This window comes from Athalia rosae, chromosome 5 (assembly GCF_917208135.1).
Source record: "Athalia rosae chromosome 5, iyAthRosa1.1, whole genome shotgun sequence".
NCBI lineage: Eukaryota > Metazoa > Arthropoda > Insecta > Hymenoptera > Athaliidae > Athalia > Athalia rosae.
This window is the reverse complement of record NC_064030.1, coordinates 6662390-6685934: the sequence shown is the minus strand read 5'-3', so window position 1 is coordinate 6685934 and position 23545 is coordinate 6662390. Positions and strand designations below refer to the sequence as shown.

The following is a 23545-nucleotide window of genomic DNA, read 5'->3' as shown; positions in this document are numbered from 1 at the left end:
GTCGACTGCGCTCCTTCGGACACTTTGTGAAAAACTGTACGTTTAAAATTCTGTAAATTTACAAACTTGACCCGATATAGCCCGACCGTACTTTTCGTTTATTTATTTAACTATTTTTCTTCATTTTCTCGCCGAAAAGTTCTACAAAAGTTCATCCGAATGCTGAGAAAATCAACAAGAACGTCGAGCGCGCATCACGCATGTACATATTATATGAAGCCGGTGTTATGAAATTGGTAACGAGGCAAGAAAAAAAAAAAAAAAGAATAAGTATAGAAACGGAAAAAAAAAAAAACGGAATTTCAAGCTAAATTCGTGGCTCACCCCCATTTAGACAGCTGAGCGATGCCGCCCCGTATATATCCTAATAAACGACCGAGCCGGGATTCCTTGACTTTATCAAGGATTCCAGAAGCACTCCTTATTTCTAGAATTCTCTCAATATTCCCAGGTACGACAAATACTGGAGAATATTTCACTCTTCGAAATAAAAATCAAATTTCGCGAAGCGTTCGTTTATTTTATCAATTTAAAAATTTGTGGTTCAATTTTTTTTTTTCTTCCAATTACACCGATCGATTATAAGACATCCTGTCGTTCGAGACCACTTATCACTCGCGACTGACGAACGCTGTACAGTCTTGTGTAACTGAGGTTGGGTGGAAGTTTGACGATGAAGTATTCACGAAGTATATGATTTGCGCATATATTATGTCTGCATGTACTTTGGAGAATATTTTCAGTACATAGAAATACCGCGCGTCGACCCGCCCAGAACGCTCGACAGTAATGAATAACGTAAGGATTTCAATTTCAAATGAAAGATTTAACAAAGTATATTCCGAACAGATATAAAATTATCTAAACCGCTACGGTTTCCTGCTGATAGTGATTCTTAGCATCAATAGAACTTTGTGTCAAACGACGTACAACATGCCAGATGAGATGAGCGAATGGAACGCGATGGAAGTTCCACGCGTGTACGATGAATAAAAGTAAAAGAAACAAAGAAACGAAAAATTATTGCAATACTTGTCTATTCGCGGTTGGAAAAAATCTCTCGAACAAAGTGATTTTTCGGGATAAGTGTAATATGCATTGTCTTTCGAATCGACTTTGGTATATGGACATATTTTTCCTGTTGTTTCGTACGATAAAAAGCACACGAGGTTTTGATTTATTTCCGCTCTGAGAGCTTCGTAAATCAAATTTACATAAGAGTCTTAATATAATGATATAAATGAATGTAAATTGGAATCATTTGAAACGATGATAAACGATACACGGGTGGCAAGAAATTCTTGCGTTAATTGTTGTAATGTATAGTCGAATTTCTTAGAATCCTTTTCAGCTCTTATCTCATGTTCCTTCGTTAAGTGTACTTAATTATAATTGTTAGAAATAATTCTCGATCCCCGTTAGAACGGCTAAACTTTGATGTAAATTCAACTCGAATTAATTATTTACAGTTTATACTTGAAACTCCGCAATTCCTGACGCATTGTACCTGTATTCATTTTTCCAACAATAAGCAGATATAAAACTTGAAACGAATTACCTTCCGTGACTTATAGCTCGACTAATTGGATCAAGTGTCGGTTTACAGTCACTTTGTCAAATCAAAATCAGATCATCGACGATAAATATGGATTATCATGCAGTGCTATTACGTTCAAGTATTTGAACCAAAAAATAGAAGAACTTGTAATCCAACCCGAATTGTTACGTTCAATTTTGTCGTCTCGTGACTTTTCTAAACGTAGCAACGAGAATCGACGAAGAACATTTTTTCTTTGTTGAACAAAGACCAAAGTAGATTCGAATCGCTCGATTGGTGGTACCGACTACGCGGAAAAAGAAGGAATTTTTTTCATACAAAAGTTCGCGGTACGTACTCAATCGGAATAGACGAATCGAATTTGAAAGTTAAATTGTACTTACGTGTAAGATTGTCGAGTCGGTAATAGTCGAAGAAACATCTTTTCTGCTTTCCAATACAGTCTTTATCTGCTCCAGAACCTGTCGATCGAAACCAATCGCAATTAAATAACGAGATAATTAGCTGCTGATTTTTTTCCAATCAACAATATCGCGTGTCGAAGGGTCATCGATGGAATGATAGTAAAAATCAAAAAAACTGAAGCGCAAAAAAATCTGAGAAAACAAGTCATCGACACATTCGATTATCGAGATCGTATTTGTACGGGAAAGATTAAAAAAAAAAAAAAAAAAGAAAGAAAACGGCAACGAAAAATCGTGGAAATCGTCCAAGTTGAGATAAATGTAAGAGGTCGAAGATCTCGTGGGATGAAATCCAACGTTTCCATATCCTTTCGGTGAATAGTTTCTTTTTTATTTTTTTTATCCCCGTCCACTTTTCAAAAAGCACATATATATTACAAATTTTATCTACCTGCAACGATATCCTGTGACTCTGAGTCACCAGAGACGACGTTTCTTTGCTCTCATTTTCGTAGATCTTCGAGGGTCTTCGCTGAAAAGGAGATATCAATTCATCAGAGATGCGTGTAGCACGTACAAATCTATTAATATATTCATCGTCTTGATTTCCATCAACGTTATTTTCAACGAACACATACGTATAAGCTTGTCATAAAATGCGGTCATAATTTAAATGCAAATTTATCAACACGTCAATTATTTTTCAAACGTGTAATAGATCTCGTAGAGATGAGAAAGAAAAAAAAAAAATCATCATCATTAGAATATTCACGATCAGAAACAATTCAGCGTTACGTTTTGCGGATCGATAACCCGTCGCGCGAACGGACGTACGGGGCGTACTTGATAAATAGCGATTATTTATAAACCTTTTTAAAAATTGCTATCGGCCATACAATTGTCTATAGGCGGCTGTTTTTTTTTTTCTGCGGCGTGGTCGTACCTACGATTTTATTCATTCTAACGGTTGATCCTCTGCAGATACAGAAGTTGAACCAGACAGCTATACTCGCATGAATGTTGGACTAATAATTGTTCGCGGCCTGACTCACATCGTTTGTAGACCTAGACGACGCCGATAAACTCGTGTGACCGCCGTTAAAGACACGTGTTTATACGCTCATGTCCTTATACACACGCGTACCTATATACCCACTTTTTAACTCCGTTGCTCACAGACGTGGTTAGAATTAATTAATATCGGTCGTAAACCAAATAGAGAAACGATTCTCATTTATGTCGTCATATCGCGACCCGTGATCGGTTCCGCGGCAGACGCTGCGTGTGTACGAACGTTGCACGATACACAATACGCAACGTACAATCGTCATTAAATTCGCTGGCAAAACTAGAGCCAAAAAAAAAGTTGATTTAACGAGGGGAGTTCACATATCAGGGAAATCGGTTTTTTTTTTTTTAGAAGGGCGAAAATTTCCGTTCTAATTTTTAAAACTATGGAAAATATTTGGAGTTTTGAGAAAACCTTTATCGATGTAAACGAGGAGAATAAGTTTTTGTACGAACCTCCAGGGTAGCCAGCGGGTCGAGCGAAGATAGAGGGCGAGTGTGAGGGACTTCTCCTGGAAATACGCTATCGTGTGATACGGAGAGTTGACCAGGACCTCCACGAAGTTTAGCAAAAGCTTCTTCGGCGCCGCTTCTCCGCAGAAAAACACTGTAATTAACAATATATCGAGCATGAGGTTTGTACGCGCACTTCTTATTAATCACAGGACGCCATTTTTCAATCGAGGATAACAAGATACAAAAGGAAAAGAAAAGACATCGAAATTCGACTGAAATTTCTGCGAATCGATTCATTTATCTACAGCGATAAAATTGAGACTGAAGTTAACTCGTCTGCACGATGACGTCTGTATCCACAAAGTGTCTATTAATAATTCCGACGTGGCGTTTATACAATAGAATGCAGTAGCGAAGCAAAAAAAGGAGAAGAAAAAAAAAAAATTGACAAAATTTTCAAAGGGGGTTCTCTTAGTGATTTTTTAACACAGCGCGAAAGGGATGAAAAAAGATGGGGTTGTCAAACTACTCGTGAAACAAAAGGTGGGGTACGTAAGAACGCGAACGGCGCATTGGAAAAAAAAAAGTTTGAAAAAGAATCAGAAGAAAAAGAAATCCCCTTGCAGCCAATCGAGAGGGGCCACTTGAATCGTAAAAACTGAGGGTTGAAATTCGTCGAATCAACGAAGAATTATACTTTTTGTGAAGACGTTAGTAGTACAGGTACTTAAAAATTTGAAAATTGGTTAAATCGATCACTTTCTAGAATGAAATTACCTCTAAGGTGATAAATAAAGAAGAAAAAAACGATAGAGCGAATGAATCGGATTCGGAAAAACATGAAAAAAAACGAATAATTATGTAGACTGGTATACCTGTCGATCATGAGAAGTTTTTTAATTCGGTCTGACTGATCTAAGGAATCGAAGGACCGTGAGATTATTTTTTGATCGACGATTCTTTTTATTATCTTTACTACTAATTTTCTGTTTCTTCACACCACAGCCGTCACTCCAACTATGACCGATACAACGATTTGAAAAACGATGAAAAATCACTATACCGTACGTACTGGCGAGAGATATAAGAGCGTATGAAATGTTCGCATCAAAGATTAACTGGGTATTCCAGAACTTAGGAAAGGCGAATAAGAGACTTTCGTTATCGCTCCAAAGCCTGCACTTTCATTTTTATGCTAACAAAAGTACGATCTTCCCACACCAACCGCGCGTTCGAGAAATACTGCGTTAAAATTTTGATGAAATATGTAAAATCAAGAGCGAAAAAAAAAAAACTCAAACTGAATAAATCAAAAAATAATAGAAAGCAACCGCCGCTCGTACGTTACGTACGACGAAACATCTTTGCAAATTTTACAGCGATTCAACGGGGAGAATAAAAAATTCTTCGGACAATCAGTGGGAGGATATTTAATTTTTCAAAGGGGAATAAAAAAAAAGAACCTTTCTCTGTCGCAGGAGTCGGTGAGTAGTTCGCTGGCGCTTCTACTTCTAGATTCTTCGGGTCGTCCGGCTGGGTGTCTCAGAGTAACTTCTTCGCGATCACGTGAAAGGATATCGTTCACTTCAACGCCGGAAGACGTTGCGTTGAGGTCTGCAGCCCCTCGACTTTTCCGCCTAAAGATTTTTCGCAGTCCTCTGAGCGGATGAAATCGTCTCTTCTTAGGCTCTGCGAACATTCACTTTTCCATTCACAAGACTGCATAAACGCGGGTTACAGGTACAGATAGACTGCACCGTGCGCACAAAAACTAATAATTCATCGAAGAGCGGAAAATCGGTGGATGGAAATTCAACGCTCTAGTCGAACGACAATCACGGTCGTAAACGATCGCGATTGTTATAATTTAGATTATTCAGAGCCAACGTGACGTGGGTTGGATTCTGTGTGGCAATTGTAGGGCTTTGCAAACGTCGTTATTTCAATCGCAGAAATGGAGGTTACAAAGAAGGTATACACCCACGCTTCTCGAGTATCCCGCGGGATAAACGCTGGTGGAAAATTCCGGCAACGTTAACGAACTGGTTTACCATCGATTTTCAAAATTTCCCAATCATTTCCGCCGACCGACGTCTGAATTTCGCATGAAGTATATCGATCGCTCGATTTCTCATCGGAAATTAATCGGAAAGTGAGTCGAAAACAACGAACTTATATTAGGCACTAAGCTCAAACTATTTCCGTATAAAAGCTTTACTACACATAAGCTATTTATGGCATATGTGCATCTCTGTCGATCGAATATGATTGAGATGTGAAGAAAGTCGGACTCGAATATTGACCGCGTCAGATCAAACCGATCGATAGATGTTATCTCTGCCAATATTTCAAGCTAATTACGCATCTGTTTATTTATTCGTTCGTTGTTTTATTTCTCCCGATTCACACGTCACGGGTTCCTCGTGTTTTTTACGATCAAATGACGTTTCTAAGTCAGCGGTAGAATTATTTTCAATTTTATTCGCGCTTACTTTCGGTTTAAGAAATGCAAATTTATTTCTCTTTCGTTTTATCAAATTTTATTTCTACACTTCTCGTAAGCTATGAAACGACGAATAAAAAAACAGGTAAATGTGTAGGTAATAACGAACGTGCGAAATGTGAATTTAATTGCAAAACATACACACGCGTTTCGTTAGATAATTAACGAGTTAGACGATTCTGACGCAATATCAACCGTTTTTGTTACACATTGATATTTTTCCTTTTTAATTAACTGTGCCTAATTAACAAAGAAGCGAAATATATTAGATCAGATTTAATAGGAGTAAAGAAAGAAAAATATTATTTTTATATCATATATACTACCGTGAGTTATAAGCGTAACACTGACATGTTCTCATTGTTAGCGCTATATACGCGTATGACCTGAATATCGTGCGTTTTTTCATGACAAAAAGGAAAAAGATAATTGAAAATACTTTGAAATTTATTATATGCCACGGGATGTATTTTTTTTTTTTTCTATTTAATTCCACTTTTTATTTTCTCGATCGTCGACGAATTCAGGGCGCGCGACGTGTGTTATAAATTTAGGAAAAATTCAGGGGCATTCGCTTCAACGGTGTAAAATAAAGCGAAGCACAATGAGATTATTCGTCATGAAAATATCCAGTTCCTTTGTGTCAAGTAAACGCGACGAGTGTGCAGGGGGAGCTGGGCGTAAAACACTGAGAAATGTAAAGTGAGGTGAGTTTGAGTTTTTTTTTTATTTATTTATTTTTTTTTTCACCCCAAAAAATTTCAACTCGAACCGAATATCGTTATTTTTTTCTCAATAAAAATATGAAACACGTCGATTTTGAGAAAAATGATTAGAGAGAGAGAGAGAAATTTATGGACTTATAGGCGATGATTATGAAGAGAATTTGATGCTTTTTATTTTTATTTAATTTTTTTTGTTTTACCCAAAAAATCACTCTGCAATCCGCCGAACGAAAGTTCGCGTAAAGAATACTTTCGGTGCATTAGCAAACCGATCAATTGACAGTACGGCCAAAGAACTTGACTTACAATTAATGGCAATAGTCGTCGATATCAATTCGCTGAAATCGATAAGATTATAATTATAGCTTTGCACTTGCGTATTTCTGTCGTTGAAAGGGTCGAACGTATATATGAGCTATAGATACCTACATACAGCGCAATAGCATTCAACGGTTAAAAATCAACGCTATCCACACTACACCTATATGCACCTGACGTACATTATACACACGTGTGTACGCGCGTACGTAGGTGTATAATATTCATGATAAAATAATAAAGCGCGCGTTATAGATTAACATCGTCTCATAACTTATCTCACACGACAGGACAATCTTATTATCATCATATCGATACACGTACAATACGTAAGTCGGAGATCCGCAGTTGTTGGAGGAACGGAATCACACGAGAGGATCCGTCTGTCGATTCCCGTCACCCGCAACTCTAAAGATGTCCTCGCATAGAGTTGGATCATCGTACCCCGATCTGATCCGCGCAAAGCTGAACGCTGCGCGACGGATCGCCGATATTAATCTGCCCCCGATATTCGCTAGACAGTTTATCTATTGTTTCTCATTGAACCCGCCATCTGCACGGTGCCGTCTTCCCCGGGTAGCCAGACGATTATTATTCACGCGTCAGATGATTTTGGCACTCGCGAATGTATAGCGCATCGCGGATACGCGACGAGTAAAATTTATCGCGTATACACAGAGGAAGTCGGGGGCAAAAAAAAAAGGGAAAATTCTGAGCAAATAAAAGAGCGAAAAAAAGTGATCGGATAAACCGGATAATCTAATACGTATTGCGTTCTATGAGATTTCATGAAAAATAAAAGTGAATATTATATACATATATGTGAAGAGCTGCAACAGCGATATATGTACTCGCCCAACGTCACGATCTCGTTCACGTTTCACTTCTGTGTGTATATACACGAGAGTGAACGAACCTGTTGCATATTCTCACAAATATACATACAACCGTATAAACACCTATGTACACATCCCATAAAATTTTTTCTCCCATTCGCGGTGCGTCGGTTTTATACAGAATTAAATTTTTCTATGATCAAGCTACAGGGTGAAAATCTTGATCTTGTATAAAAAATCGAAAATCGTACAGAAAACAGAATAAAATAATTTCATCTTCCAAGTTTCGTTAGAAATCGAACACCCTGTACGTAGGACTCGGTCACCGGTCGCATGAGTTACGTACGTACATGATTATATTTCAAAGCTGCAGATATTATAAATTTTTATTTCCCAATCCTTTTTTTTTATTTCCATCACTTTTTTGCTCTCTTATCTCTCCTTTTCATCGGCGCTCATGCGTGAACGGTAGGTACGTACGTTCGTACGTGCAATGGGATAAGTTTTTCCCCATTTACTTCTCGCGCGCAGGTAAAAATGTTATACTAGAACGTTATAAGCGACACCTTACGCGACTCGAGCAACATATCTTAACTCGACGATGACGATAATTAATACCGTACATAACATAATCTCGTAAATGGTTGATATATAAGCGATACATATTTATTCGTACGTATCTACATACGGTAATGAAATATTGTATAGTCGCGGCTGCGGTGACATCCCGGAGCGATATTCGCTTTACCCAGAGGCCGTTTGTGTCATAAAATATATCGGCATGTTTAACGATATATACGCGGATTGAATAAATTATTTATTCATTCGTTGGTTTCTCTCTTTTCGGACAATTTTACTTTTTTTTTTCTTTCTTTTTTCTTATATTCCGCAGTCGAGATGCTTGTGAGGATTTCGAAGCGAGTGAGTTTTTTGTCACGGTTCGTCAGGTGAGTTTCTTTCTTTCTATTTTTTTTTTTTTTTGTTTTTGTTCTTTTTATTTTTATTCGGAAATTATTCGCACGTGACCTGGACAACCGTGAACCGCCACCAGGACCACGTTGACTTTGTCTGACTTACTAGGAAGCCATTCAAGGTTATCCATCGTCATAATCTGGTACCCCTACTTATATATCGTTTCAGCCAAATCTGCATTTCAATAATTTCAATTTTTTTACCGTGAAACTTATTACAACAAACTTACAGATTCCGTAAACCCTCTAACATATATGTACCTGTACTATTTTCCACCAATTTTCGTCGGTCAGCTGGTATTTAATAAATGAAAAACTTGACGTCAGACAAATATCATTTTTCGTATCGAATATCACAGCGAGTTATATAAAAATTGACAAATACACGTGAGTAGTGCATCGCCTAGATTTATCTATATAGGTATCTCGCAATCAAAAGTAGTCTAGACTTTTGCTGTAGGCGCTAGACGCGAAGGATATATATATATGCATCGTAACCACGCCTTCGGGAATTGGTGCAACGGAAATCCGTGCAAAGATAAAAAAAAAAAAACCGAGGAAAGTAAAAAAAAATCGTTATTTATCCGAAGCCCGCGGGAATTGGAAAAACTCTAGGGAATGCAGGTATAAAATATTTTATCCGTGAATATGGAGAAAAAAAAAAAAAATGTACAGTTACATGTAAGTGCATGTTTGTAAAATTTTATGTCACATACGTTCATCAAGAGAGTGATTTTTTTATTCTTTTTGATTTTCATTTTTTCCGCTCCCATTCATATCCTCATGCGGTTTTCGAAGGAATAATTACACGATTTTTATCTACCTCACGGATATCGTAGTATTTATTGGTTTTTTAATTTTTATTATCGAATAATTGAGTTGGATTGGTCAAAATATTTCGGGCTAAAAGGGGTAGGTGCCTACGTAGTACGGTGGAGTATAATACACCGAACCGCAAACGTAACCTTATATCTATACGGTGGAATAAAAATCCTCGCGAATTTCCGTATATCTTTGTTCACACGAAAATGGAATCGAAGGAAGCCGCGGGCCGAAAAAGCCGGGAATAAAGGAGAAAGAATTTTATGAGATTTCGATACCCCACGGGTATATCCGGTGAGCTTATATATACGCAGATATATATGCCTATGTAGTACTCGTGTCTTACATTAGGTTAGAAACGTAGACTTTACTTTGCACTTAATACTTTACAGTTATGTGCAGGGTATACTCATTCTTCGCCTTTTTACATGTTTTAGAAGAAACGCCATTCTCCTTTTCCTTTTTTTTTACATATTTTATACACCGTTTTTTCCTTTACTCGGTCGTTGCAATTTTTTATTTCCTATACAGGGTTCGCAAATTCTCCCTTATTTTTTACATATCCAAAACGACACTTTTTCCGGATATTAAATGTCCTTTTAAAAAATCGTCAAAATTCGGCTGCAGGGAATAATGCAACGAATTCTTTTCACTCGTTCCAAAAAAAATTCTAAACGATTATCACTTTGGACAACTTCCCATTTGTCACCCAGTATACGTATACTGGTATGCACGGTACGTCGACTAGGAATGTCGTAGGTGGGTCTCAAGAATCGAAAGGGGACCACACAGGACGAGATGTAATTTTATTATCTCGTTTTAACCGGGCGCAAGTAGATAATTTATACCGGTCCACAATATACACCGTACGGTTGTAAAGGGTGTACAACGCACACACCGTACGGAGTTTATTACACACTGTCTCGTTTTTAAAAAAAAAAAAAAACGAAGAGTATGGATAAATTCGAAAAAAATAATGCTAATAATTTTGCGGTACAGTACGTGTATCGGTAGTATACATGATACATAGGTGAACTGACCTTTCGGTTGAATATCCATGTTCGGTGTGACGGAGAATTCTCCTAGATTGGCAGGATCCTGAGGGGGTGGAGATGCCTCCCTTACGCAACCCATTAGACTGAGAGCTCCTCCGACCCCTCCTCCTCCCCCACCCCCTCCTCCGCCACCGGAGGCTGACATCTTCAAATTCTGAAATATCCAGGGAATTACATTCGTTTAATTAACATACGCGCCTATATGGGTATCATAATGTATAATTATGATGTATCTGGATAATAAATGAAATAGTCCTTCGCTGAACGAGGTAATATCTAAAGTACTTATATACCCACTAGGTACACTAAATATACTCTTCTCCATACTTTTGATGCGTCACGTGAAGGGTATGATACGCAGATGGATGGATAAGGTTATAACCTGAAGGGAGTGCCGGCGGATCGATGTCTGATTACACATATAAGGAGACATAACTGATTGTTTGTTTTGTTTGTCAACAATTTTTCCGTTACCTGGATTTAAAAATTTCGTAAACGAGATTGCGTTGAAAATTTAGAAAATTAAAATACGATAATTAAAATATTTATAAATGTACGTATGCATAGTGTTATGTGCCGACAGGAAGTCTCCGGCTGCAGTAGGATATCGTATCTATTTATAAATTTCGGAAGTTCAACATAAGTTATCTGTATAACCTTTCAAATCACGATTCTATAGAGACGCAGATATATACGTACACACGAAGTATATAAGATTTAGCTATACATAACATTACAGGGTACGGATAAAACGAGAAGAGAATAATGAAAAATGCATCGCGAATTGAAGAAAAATTCTTACTCGATCTACCTGTATTCGATGCATTTTTTTTTTGCTTTGCTTTGCAATCAACGTCGCGGTGATAATAACAATAATAACAACAATAATAATCTATATAAGTGTTGTATAAATACGGGTGTATATATTTTCCAAATAATAACGTCACGTCAGCTGATTGCAAGTTAAGTGGATCAGATGGCGGGCCATTAACTCGATGGGAAAGTACGTCTGTATACCTCGTACACACACATATCTATACGTTTATGTATATGGTTATATTGTATATACATAGGTATATAATAATGGGTCACGAGAAGGTTACCATGGAAACGGTCCTGTGCATCGATTCCACCCTCGGAAACAGCAGCAGCAGCAGCAGCAGCAGCAGCTTTCAACCCTGACCTTGCAACAGCTGGCTAATTCGATGTACCTGTAGTATGTACCGGTACATGCGTACATGTATGCGTATACGTATATGCCCGTGTACCAATGTGTATGTGTGGGTACAGAGACTCGGGGGACTCGGGAAAGCGCACGAAATAATGCAGACTAGCTACCCTTCCGATCCTCTTCAACGGCTCGTACACTCGGAATTGACGGAAAACTCAAACAATAATAACCCATAACGATAACGACGACGGTAAACAAGCAGACCCGAGACCGCAAACCTCGTGACCTACCTCGACTTTGTACGTAAACAAGCAACGCACCACCGACCTGGGTCAACGGTATACATCGAGGAGCGAATATTCAGCATTTAATTACAGCGTGATTCGAGATTCGTTTCGTTTTTTTTCCTTTTTCTTTTTTATTCCGATGCGCCGCGCGCTACAAGAAGCGGATATAATTTCATCTCGTTATCTGCGCAAGGGTTGATAGTTATGTATACATGGAAATAATCAATTAGGTATAATACATATGTATGATATACCTGTGTACTCTGTGTAAGTACATACAATTATAAACGACGTAGTAAAATATTCATGACTTAATTACGGTATATATAGATATATATGTATATATATAATTTAAAATAGAGCCGACTAATTTTTTTTTAATTAATATAATACTACACTTGTAGCAAGGTACGTACATATAGGTATACGTCAATATCACGGATGCGTATACATATAAGGAAGAACGAACGTTTCTTGATGCGTAAAATAATGCAATTATTATACATATAAATTTATATATGTGTACCACACATACGAATATTTACAGATATTAGTACATAAGGTAGTATATACATGTATACGTGCATCTATGCATCTAGTTATTCAATTTTCAATTTTATTCTTTTTACTCGTAAACTGCACCTACGCTATACGCGATTGAGCTATACGAAGTTTTTAATAAAGGAAAAAAACTTATAAGGTAAACTGTGTACATTTTGGGACTGATGAGCGTTTAGCCTGACGGTAAGTATCGTACCGAGGCATGTTGATTGAGTACATGTAACTTAATGGCGGTAAAAAAAAAAAAAATTTTGGTAAAAAAATTTCAAAGTAAAAAATGACGAAATGAAATTGGAAGAAACGGTTTAACCGTACGGCGATGCAAAAAAAAAAAGAAACAATTGGCCCTGAATAAATTATTCGGTACCTAGCTAGAAGATTAATTAAGCTCGGTTAATTTGGACAGGTTTTTTTTCTTTCTTTTTTTTTTTTTCAATCCTACCGCTCATCAGCGTATAATAATTAATCGTGGTTATTACTGCAGTGTATACTCGCAAGGTCATCAGACGTCCGTTTAACTACACGAGTATACCCATGACAAAAGGTAAAAAAATTAATGATAGTAATAATAAAGTGAATAAAAAAAACTGGAATGAAGAAAGAAAAAATTAATCACATTCGTGTACTTAACTGTATTAATTATAAAGAGATCATTGTACTCGTTAAATATACCTGTAAAAACTTAGTTATATAGATATAACAACGCTCGACTAACGCGTTGGAATCAAATTTTTTTTATTAAATTTCCGTTTAATTTTAGTGTATCACCGAGATACGTGTAACCGTAGGTGTTAAATTTATGACTTTAACGGATATTAATGAAACTGGAACTGTTTGATATTTTTTCTTTGTTTTTTTTTTTTTCTTTCTCTAATTAAACAAAATTTATACATCAGCGCTCGCGAACTTGAACATTAACGCCGATGCTGCAGGTATTAATGCGGTAGAGTTTTATGGGCGTTTAAAACACTAGCTACGTTATAACGAACTTTGCAAATTCGTTTAGGGAACAAATCCTGGTTATAATACCTGCCAATATTAAACCGTAAAACATTTGTAGAAAAAAAAAACAATACACGATAATTAAAAAAAATTAATCAATTAGTTGAATTAGAATATCGCTACAGTTAATCCACATACCTATACGGGCGGGGATTAGGCGTTGTGTTCATATTGAAATATAAATGAAAATCGAATCGATCAGATCTTTGATAAAAAGAAAAAAAAAATATGGAAAGAAAAAATTCTATTTACTCACTTTACTGATCGAGCGGCATTTCAAGTGAGGTTCGTGTACTCGTGTTCCAAAAATCTGTAATCAGAAAACAAACACGAACGTGAATCGCACCGTCGATAATTAACAATTTTATTAGCTGATAAATTAGAGAAAAAAAAAAAAAAAAACGTTATGTACATAACGACCATACGAGAAATTTCAATTTGCGGTACAGTACGTGTCGATTGTTCATCGTCGAGTGTTCGTAATAGTTAGTTTTTTTTTTTTATTTTGTTTTCTCATTTTTTCTCATTACTTCTTCGACGTCGCTATACGTACACGTATAGTATATTTTTAAAACGCACGCGCCTAAATGTTTCCTGTATGCGCGTTCGAGAACGAGATGAAAAGTATATGCGTATAAATAGAACGAGACACTGCACGGGCGTGGCGTCAATTTTTATGTACTTTATACCGTACGTATATGCACGCGAGTGATCTCTTTCTTCCTTCTCTGTTACGTACACACACACACACAACTGTGCGGTTATTTATAAATTGTCTCGTGTTAATGGAACGGTTTTCATCGGTGAAAATTAACCAACGGTGTCCAAGAAACAGAAAAAATTAAATGAAAAAGAAAAAACAAAATAGGTTGATGAATTTTTTACTTTTTTTCTTTCAACATTCCGTACGGGGTAATGTTACGTTTACTCAATTAGTGGAATATATATACACCGCGTACGGGATAAAATAAAGGACAGTTTGCCAACGGAAGAGTGGAGAAATGAAATATATCAAATTACGAAAGATCGGTTATGTTCACGTATATCTATACATCCCCCATGTACACATATGTACATTTTACGCTATTCTTGGCCCGCGTATAAGTTTTCATCGAGTTTCCGCGGTTCTTTTCCAATCCACGTCGCGACGGAGTCAGATTTCAGTTTCAAAATTGACAGTGGTTGAATTTTTCAGATACAGTTACGTACATCTATACCTTACGTACTTCGTTGCACGGGGATTCTGATTTTCGTTTTTATTTTATTTGTCGAAAAATTTGTCGAAAAAGCGAGAACTACATTACACGGATTACAGAAACGAAAGGAACTTATTTTCAACGTTCGGATCATATTTTTCTTTTTCATCTTTCTATTTGGTCTACCGAACGCGAAAGGCAATTTTCCTGGCGCTGCAGTTTCGCGCTGCATTTGTTGCACCGTTAATATCATACCAGCTAGCGAATGCGCCGCAATTACACGAGGATTGAACGAACTCCGGCCACAGCCGCCGCTGCTGCTGCTGCTGCTGCAGTTCAATGTTGAGACAAAGTGCGTAATAAGCAGGATTTCGTTTTTGTTCATCGATAAATGCACGTACAACGCATACACGAGTGATAAGTACAATATGCACCAGACGCCCGTGGTACCTACATCGCATCTGTTGTACATATGACTTTTCGCGAATGTACACACACGCACGCACACCTGTATACCTATATAAGTATACGTGAGCGATCGAACGGGTTTTATTTACACACGTACAATATATATATTTTTGTGTGCGCGTATACCTACCCGTATACGCACACGTGGCAAGGTTCACGCACTCGAGAATTTTCTACGTGGGTAGGTACGTGTATGTGACAGAGGTACCTGCAATTCGCAATAAAACAGCGGCAGTAGGCACCTGTACGCGTAATTCGCTGCAAGGTCGCGCTCCTTATTACATTGAGAAAATATAACAAAGAATGATTTTTCCACGATTCGTATGAGCAGGTATATGAGAAAAATGTTTCGTTCAAATTCGCGTTTTCCATAGCATGGATATATAAAAGAGAATCTCAAATTTCCATAAGCGTATATAAGGTGTTTTTCAAAGACGGATATCTAAACGTCCTTCCGCAATATTGTCGGATTCTACATACTTTATATATGACGTGCGCAAACATATGTGAACGTTTCTCATCCAACTACATACATCATACAAAAATGACCTTGCCTCTGTTTCGATGGCTGCCGAATCGAAGGGAAATAGAATACCTAATCAGACGATTATTTTCAATTACTCTTCGAAACTTTTTTTTTTTTTCCTCTCAAACGAACCGAAAAGAAATTGTGTGATTTATTTCAGTGAGAAAGAAAAAAAAAAAAAACGAAGAAGAGAAATGGTGAGCTAGTCACCGCAATTTTATCTAACAAATCAAGGATATTCTATACGCGGGCTTATCTTTCGGTGTACGTTGTGTCACAGGTCTCCGGAAATCTGGGGCTTCTGAGCTAAATCAATGTCAGGTAATATCGGGAAGGTGCGTAGCGGCGAGTGTCAAAGGTTTTCGGAATGCCCACGTGTAGTATAATACGTTCGCGTATAGGTATAAGATATCTCCAGGAACGTACATAATGTTATCTGCCGTGGAATGCGATTCGATATACATATATAGGTCTATATACGCCCAACAACCGCGAGCCTCGTCAACGACGATTTTAACTTCGTTAGCCATCGGGTTTAAAATAGACCAGGAAATATTACCGGGAGAAGTTTGAAGAGCTTCGAGTTCCTTTTTCTAGTTTTCCTTTTTCCATTTTATTACAAACCGGTTAACTTAGCGTCCCACGCGATTCTCTTATCCGTTCCAACTTAGCTCTCAAGGTTTAGATAGCGGAATCGGTAAATACGATTGCAGTAATACCTATATACGTGCACTCGCGTATAGTCGGAGGAGAAACTATAACGAATCTGTTTTCGAGGGGGGTTAATAGAAAAAAAAAAGGAGTGATAAAAAAACGTTGCAAAAGTTTTCCAGAAATGCGGTGTGATGCACAGGAACCCTTTCAACGATCGGCGTTCCGAACCAACGGAGCCACCTTTTCTTCGACATTTTCAATCAACTCGCGGGAAAACGTACCGCATTGCAGTTATCAGAAACTGAATGAACTGGGAAATAAGAATGATCAAAAATGGGGAACAGAAAAAAAAATCATTTTCAATCCTCGTTGAATTCACGTTTTAAAATGCACGAAACCTCTAGAAAGCACAAAGAAAGTGTTTTTCGGTGTACACGGCACTTTGAGCAACGAACTTATAGGATGCGATTCATATGTTGGACTCAAAGGAAAAGAAAAGACGATAACGTTGACGCCTGGCGTCGCGACGCTCACGATCGTCGACTGCACGGATACCAGTTGCTGCTGCTGGTACCCGTATGTCCGACACGTGACATTCATTTGTGTGAAACAATATAGTGGGTGAAAATTGTATCCAGAATTAGACAACCGCGTTAGAACGATAGAACGTACGTACGTTCGTCGGTGTGCAGACGGGTGGAGCTGGTCTGGAAATTAAGATGAACTCCCTTTTGCATGCTATCTATGTACCCGTAAACTGCACGTTCGAAGCGTGCGGCCATTTTGAGGAGCTTGACGCAAATCGGCATACGGAGAACTGCGTCGTCGAGTGCATCAAAAACGACGTGGATAATAAAGCTTGTCGATATTTTCCAGTCTTCGTTCATTTTTCTTCGGTCGTTTCAAAGTTTTTCACGCCACGTATGTGGAGTCGATCGTACGTTAGAAAAACACACATTCCTGGGATAAATTAGGTACCTGCGAGGAATGCGCGCCGCGACTATACGGCTTCGACTTTACGCAACGCGCGTCTGACGATCATCCGATAGGTACATACTTGGATTTGTTGTGAAATTAAATAAGGAAATGTAGATATTGGTAAATAAATTACATTGAACTAACTGACACTCCAGTGAATTAATTGCTCGCAAATTGATATTATCGATCGTTGCATAACATATATAATTGCAGACCGCACAATCAAATTCACCGTACATCCTATACCTGTATAACATTATATTCTTGTAGCCGTTATCGTTAATAATCCTGCAACCGCTATTTAATTCGTTGATTGCAATTAGCGTTAAATTTTAAAGCAGAAGAAAAGCGGGGAGAATAGAACAGATAGGAAAATTCCTGACTTCTATTTTATTTTTCCTCTTCAGCCTCACAGCGGCGCGTGTGTTTATGGGCGGAGAGGGAATAATCGCCGTCTGCACGTGAAATTAGAAGCTGCAGTGGTCCGTACATAGGAGTATGTATGTGCATATCGTTGTACGTATATTTCGCAAGTGGTTTCCGGGCGCAATTTTTCGTATGATTATTTGTTCCGGGAGTGACAGAAGAGAAAGGAAAGAGAAGGACAGAGGGAAATAAAAAAAGAAAGAAAGAAAAAAGAATTTGGGCCGAGAGAAAATTATTATACGTCGGCAAAAACTATAGAGAAATGAGAAACAAGAGCAGACGCTTCTTTTTATTTTTATTTTTTTTTCACTCTAGTTTGTAATAGAACGAAAAAGAGACAACGAGTTTACAGCGTCATCCGTATAGCTTTCTTAGTCTCTGCCGGAATGGAAAAAAGAAGCAAAATGAAATGTAAACAAAAACATCGACGGAAAATAAGAGGGAAAAAAAAATAATAACTGCAGCTCGAGAGACGAACCGAAACTTATCCCTATACAACGCAAGTCTCCGGAATCATTGTTCCGATATTTCTTTGTGCTTAAATACTGAAAATAGCTAGCCCAGTTGAGAATATTTTCAACGGTTAAAAATCTCCGTTTTTTTCTTTCAATTTTCCATTTCCACTTCTCTACTCGGTTTTAATTATTTTTCTCATTTTTCTTTCCTTCCCCACGTTTTCCCGTCGCACACGTCGCGGCTCGAAACGTTTTATTTATCTCCTCGAAGGGACTCACGTGGGCCGCGGAAAAAAGAATCGCATTTTTTCATTCGCTCGATATTACAGTATAACTCGTATGTGTCGTAATTAGTATGTTATAATTACCGTACGTGGAACACCCATTAACTGCAATGAACTGCACGCGCGTGCATTTTTCTTCCTTTTATTTGTTTATTTTTTTTTTTTTTTACGAACGAACGTATAATACGTACACGAAGATAAGCTCGCGACTGACTCATTCAAGGAAACAGGAGAGAGGGTCTTTCCACGTTCACCGTTCACGTTTAACTGAAGATAATACGATAAAGTAGAGCCCCATGGTCATCGCCGTACGTTGTAGGTACTACACACACGCGGTCAACGTTCAAGTAATTAGCTTTTACTTTGCGACGATTATATTTTCAGGCATAGAAATTGAGATTAAAAAGAAATTACGACCACCGTGAAATTTATTTACTCGACGCATTTTCGTCGCCTGATCTTTTTCGCCTATATAATTCTATATCTCTCCTTATTTTTTACATTCCTCAAATTTTCCGCATCGACGGATCAATTTTCCGAGGATTTCGAGAGTCGCGGCCATGTTAGAAGGCTGCATTCGGGTATATTACAATCTCCGTCGATTGCGTACGTTCGCTCAACGTTCGAATTTATTTTACGGAATTCATCGCACGTAAAAAAAGTTGTGCACCGCGCGGCGGTGCTCGCATGTAGGGTATACCTTATACAAGAGACACTTCTCTAACCGTCGAAAGACTTCCCGTTCCTATAGATCTTCTTGAAATTTACTACGCGTCAGATGTACATACGTACGTATGGAAAGAACGGACAAGCTTGCAAAATATAAGAGGATATACAATCCATGAAAATGTCACGGAGTCAGTCGTATCTATAGGGTTGTTAACATCGCCTCAGGATCAAGTTACAGAACCGTATATAACCAACGTACACTGTACGTGTATATAATATACGTATTGTAAACGTCGCAGCGAAGAGTTGACGTACGGGGAAAAAAAAAAAAAAGGAGGAGTAGAGAGAGGAAAGAAAACGGAGGAGATTTTTTTAAATAAGTGAAAAAAAATGAACTTTGTCAAAGTTTTACCTCGTACAATCTCCTATACGCCTACGAAACGTTGGGTACAACGAGGATAATGAATCATCTGTGTATAAGAAAGTTTTCGGTAACTAATTTATATGCAGATGTAAATTATGTATCGCGTTGCCGAAATTGGGAAGAGACTTTTCTAACGATCGCGTGAATGACTAATGGAGTTTACGATTACTTAATTCCTTAATTTTTTAATAAGGCGTCGAACGATCGTGGCGCCGTTCGTTGCACAGTCGCGGTTAGATGCTACGGTGATTGGCTCGGGACGCGCATAAATTAGGTGTAAAACTTGATTTTTTACACGGGGATCCCACTTATTTCACGAGCGACGTGTACACGGGTCCCGAAATCCGACGGGGTTGTGTAACCGCGTCGTTGTCGAATCGGCGATTGACAATTAACGAAGAATTTATAGTTATAAGCCAGAGACTAAACGACTCAGAAGAAAAAAAAGGAAAAAGGGAAAAAATCACGATCGGTGATATCCTCACTTCGCTAGCGTGCACCGCGTCCACGTTTTTAATCGATCAGATGGACTGGGCGATGGGCAACAGAGTGAACGGTGAAAAAAAAAAAGGACAAAAAAGAAGAAGAAGGAGAGGGATATCAAAAATCAGGAAGATTAGGCGCAGCGGGAGGGAATCACGTTGAAAGATCGTTTCCCAGATTATATATAGCGACGCGTACGTGCGAATTGACAATTTGATTTCGAACGAACGAACGGAATGGCGGAGCGGAGTTGTTGAATGTCGATGGAATTGAGACATCGGTAAAACCGATCAGCCCTACTGTGCCTCGCAGGAATTTCCAACAATCTTGATCGGAACCCGGATAATAACACAGTCCTGAAGGACAGCATTGAAAATTGCTACAACGGGATCGAAGGGGATTTACGATTACTGCACAACAGACGATTACTTTTTCACTTAATTTTTCATCGATCCGTCAATTTTGACGATAAAAATTTACGTTCTCATCCCTCCATCGATCCACTTCATTTTTCTCCGTTATATATATATTATCATTCAGCGTGAAACGATTTGTCACGTCTATTTTCATAAAAATGTACAGTGAAAAAAAGAAAATGTGAGAAATTTGTTACGCCCGATTATATGAAAATTTTCCATTCAATCGATTCCATCGAATGCGGACCATGCAATACACATGTGTCACATATGTATTTATAATTTTTCATCGAACGTAAAACCGTTGAATATATGTATATGTATACTAGAGAGACACTTGCAGAAATCATTGTAGTAGATGAATATAATTGAAAGTGGTGGAAGGTTTCACTTTCCCACAACGTACACGCGTAAATGTACAGGTGAACGCATAAAAATGTTTTCATTACAAGCGTTCTTATAGTTATTTTGCAGTCGACGCTGTCGATATACAACAATTATACTCTCGATTACATTAAACACGCATTGTATGTATACGTTGTATGTAATTTCAAGTAGAACATTATATATAGGCAAAGTTAATTGTTAGGCAACTTTACCATACGTTGTACGTAGGTACGTACGTATACGGGTATGGGATGTGGATCGTAATTTTCAGTTGTAAAATAAAAATAACAAACGAAGAAAAGAAAAGAAATAAAGAATAACGGTACGTTGACGTTGTTTTTACTTTATTTCCCTACTTTTTCTTTTACAGAGGAAGAACACGAGGAGTGCAATTCTTCTGCATGCGACACACCGCGTATATATCCTACCTATGTACGTACGTCGTATGTATATGTATATATACATAAACATGAAGTGCATCGACTTTGGTTTGCGGAATATGTTCATGCACTTTAAAGTGTATTTGAAACAACAAATTCTCATAAGTTCATATTCCCACGGCAGAGAAAACACAGAATTAAATTAAATAAGATCGGATCCGTGTGTATACGTTACGTACGACCGTTCGAATTATTATAAATTTATTTGTAATTTTGTAGATACGAACCACATTAGGACGAACTAGGATAAGCGGAAAACAAAGGTAAAATAGAAAAAGGACAACGAAAGGGAATAATTTCTTATATTCCTAACCGATTTTGTGAGTTACTTGTATGAAATAACCACGACACGATGACCCCGTATAAGTTTCGTCGATAGATGCAACAACGCGACCCGAATGAGAATAGAAGATAAAAACGTAACTGGATATATCCGACTAAAATAGAGCGCCTACTATATTTAGAAATAAGGGAGTAAGTACACAGAGAAAGTCGCCTCGGTGTTCCTAAGAGTGCGCGGTGATAATATGCTATTCGTACATATATTTTGCCTCAGTTATACATATACATACGCAATGCGTTCCAGTTTTTTTCGTTTCATTTTGTTTTCTTTTTTTTTTTTTTTGTTTTAATGGTGAAACCACATCGTTGATTGACTATAATTTGTCGATGCGATACACTCTCAGAAAAATGATTCTCGATTATTCGACGATATCAAATAGAATTTCTCTTCCTATACATAATTGATAAAAAAAAAAGAATGAAGAAGAAAAAAGGACGAGCGAATGATGACGAATAAAATGTAGGTACCCACACGCACGGCTCGGAACTTTGTCATCTAATGATATATCTATTACAAATATTGGTAACTTATTTCCTCGAGGGGTTTAGCCCGCGGTGAGACCGCCGCGCCGCTGCAGCTATGGCTGGAGTTTCGAAAAAGTTGTTGGCAATCTTTCAACTTATTTCAAGAGGTCCGCTGGGCTTCCAAAGTCTCGCGAACTGAGTTTAAACGGAAGTGCATAGAGCGCGGGTGGTGAAACGTTGGCCAGGAGGTAAAAGATAGGTAGGAGGGTACGTAGGTAGGCACCGTACTAACATAAGGGAAGTTTCTGAACTTGAACACGTAGGTATCCCACTAACGAGGAACTGTTACGACGACTGAAACTAACAGGCTCTGAACTTTTCAAATTACTTTTCATATACGTTACAAACGGAACACGCTGCCGAGATAAAGATCATTTTTTAATTCTCCCATTTATTCTTTCTCCTTCGTTCAATGGAATAACTAGATTATATACCGTCCGATTTCGAAAGTTTGAGATTCGAGTCGAAGAAGAGATGAAAGAGGGAGAGGAAGAGAGTGGTGGGCCGGACTATTGTTTTTTTCTTTCATTTTCAGATGCTGTACCTACGTTACAAAATGGATTATACCGTTTGACGTGCTCGATCTAATGGGATTGATTGACGCCCATCAAAAGCACTTGAAGGGCTGCGGCAACGGCATCGGCTAATAAAACGTTTGTTCGTTTGTTTTGTGTACGCGAATATTTCCCACGGAAGGGTTGGCGTACGTTTGATTCAATCGTGAGCGCGAATAAAAATCAATTTCGAGTCGTAAAAAGGTCGGCGCTCGATAAAAATTCGTCGCAAACCGTTTCAGAGCTAAGACGATCCCCCCGCGGCGTTGAATCGAATGACCGGGTTGATTAGAATCCTCGATTAGAACGGCGAAGGTTTTCGCGCGACGGTATAGGTGAAACAAAAGTCCGACTGTGTTACATCTTTCGATATCATATTCCAACCCCTTCAGCAATAATATTTCAGCGTTTTATGACGAATCGTCCGGTTCGTTTTCATTCAGACTCCGAGACTGCGAAAGTGACTAATTCAGCATTCTGTTTTCTTCACTTATAAATAGCCTATATAAATCCGAGAGTCGAAACTGCGAACTCAGAAGTGACAGTCACCACTAAAAGAAGAGCACGTAAGTATACATTTA

The 23545-nt window shown here is 38.0% G+C and overlaps 1 protein-coding gene across 3 annotated transcripts in view; it reads right to left on the bottom strand.

The window, feature by feature from the left end:
- LOC105684532 overlaps positions 1-23545 on the bottom strand; it is a 66212-nt gene that overhangs the window by 16797 nt on the left and 25870 nt on the right. Inside the window, exons 1-7 of one of the 3 annotated variants that reach the window (XM_020851488.2) lie at positions 18809-18841; positions 13994-14047; positions 10702-10870; positions 4950-5175; positions 3487-3637; positions 2414-2494; positions 1942-2019 (exon numbers count right to left, since the gene is read on the bottom strand). In XM_020851488.2, coding sequence (XP_020707147.2) covers positions 1942-2019; positions 2414-2494; positions 3487-3637; positions 4950-5175; positions 10702-10870; positions 13994-14047; positions 18809-18826 — 777 coding nt within the window. In that variant the 5' untranslated portion in view covers positions 18827-18841. Of the gene's footprint in view, positions 1-1941; positions 2020-2413; positions 2495-3486; positions 3638-4949; positions 5176-6914; positions 7059-10701; positions 10871-13993; positions 14048-18808; positions 18842-23545 lie in introns of those variants that run through there. The other 2 variants (XM_048655388.1, XM_012397938.3) reach the window with 2 other exon arrangements.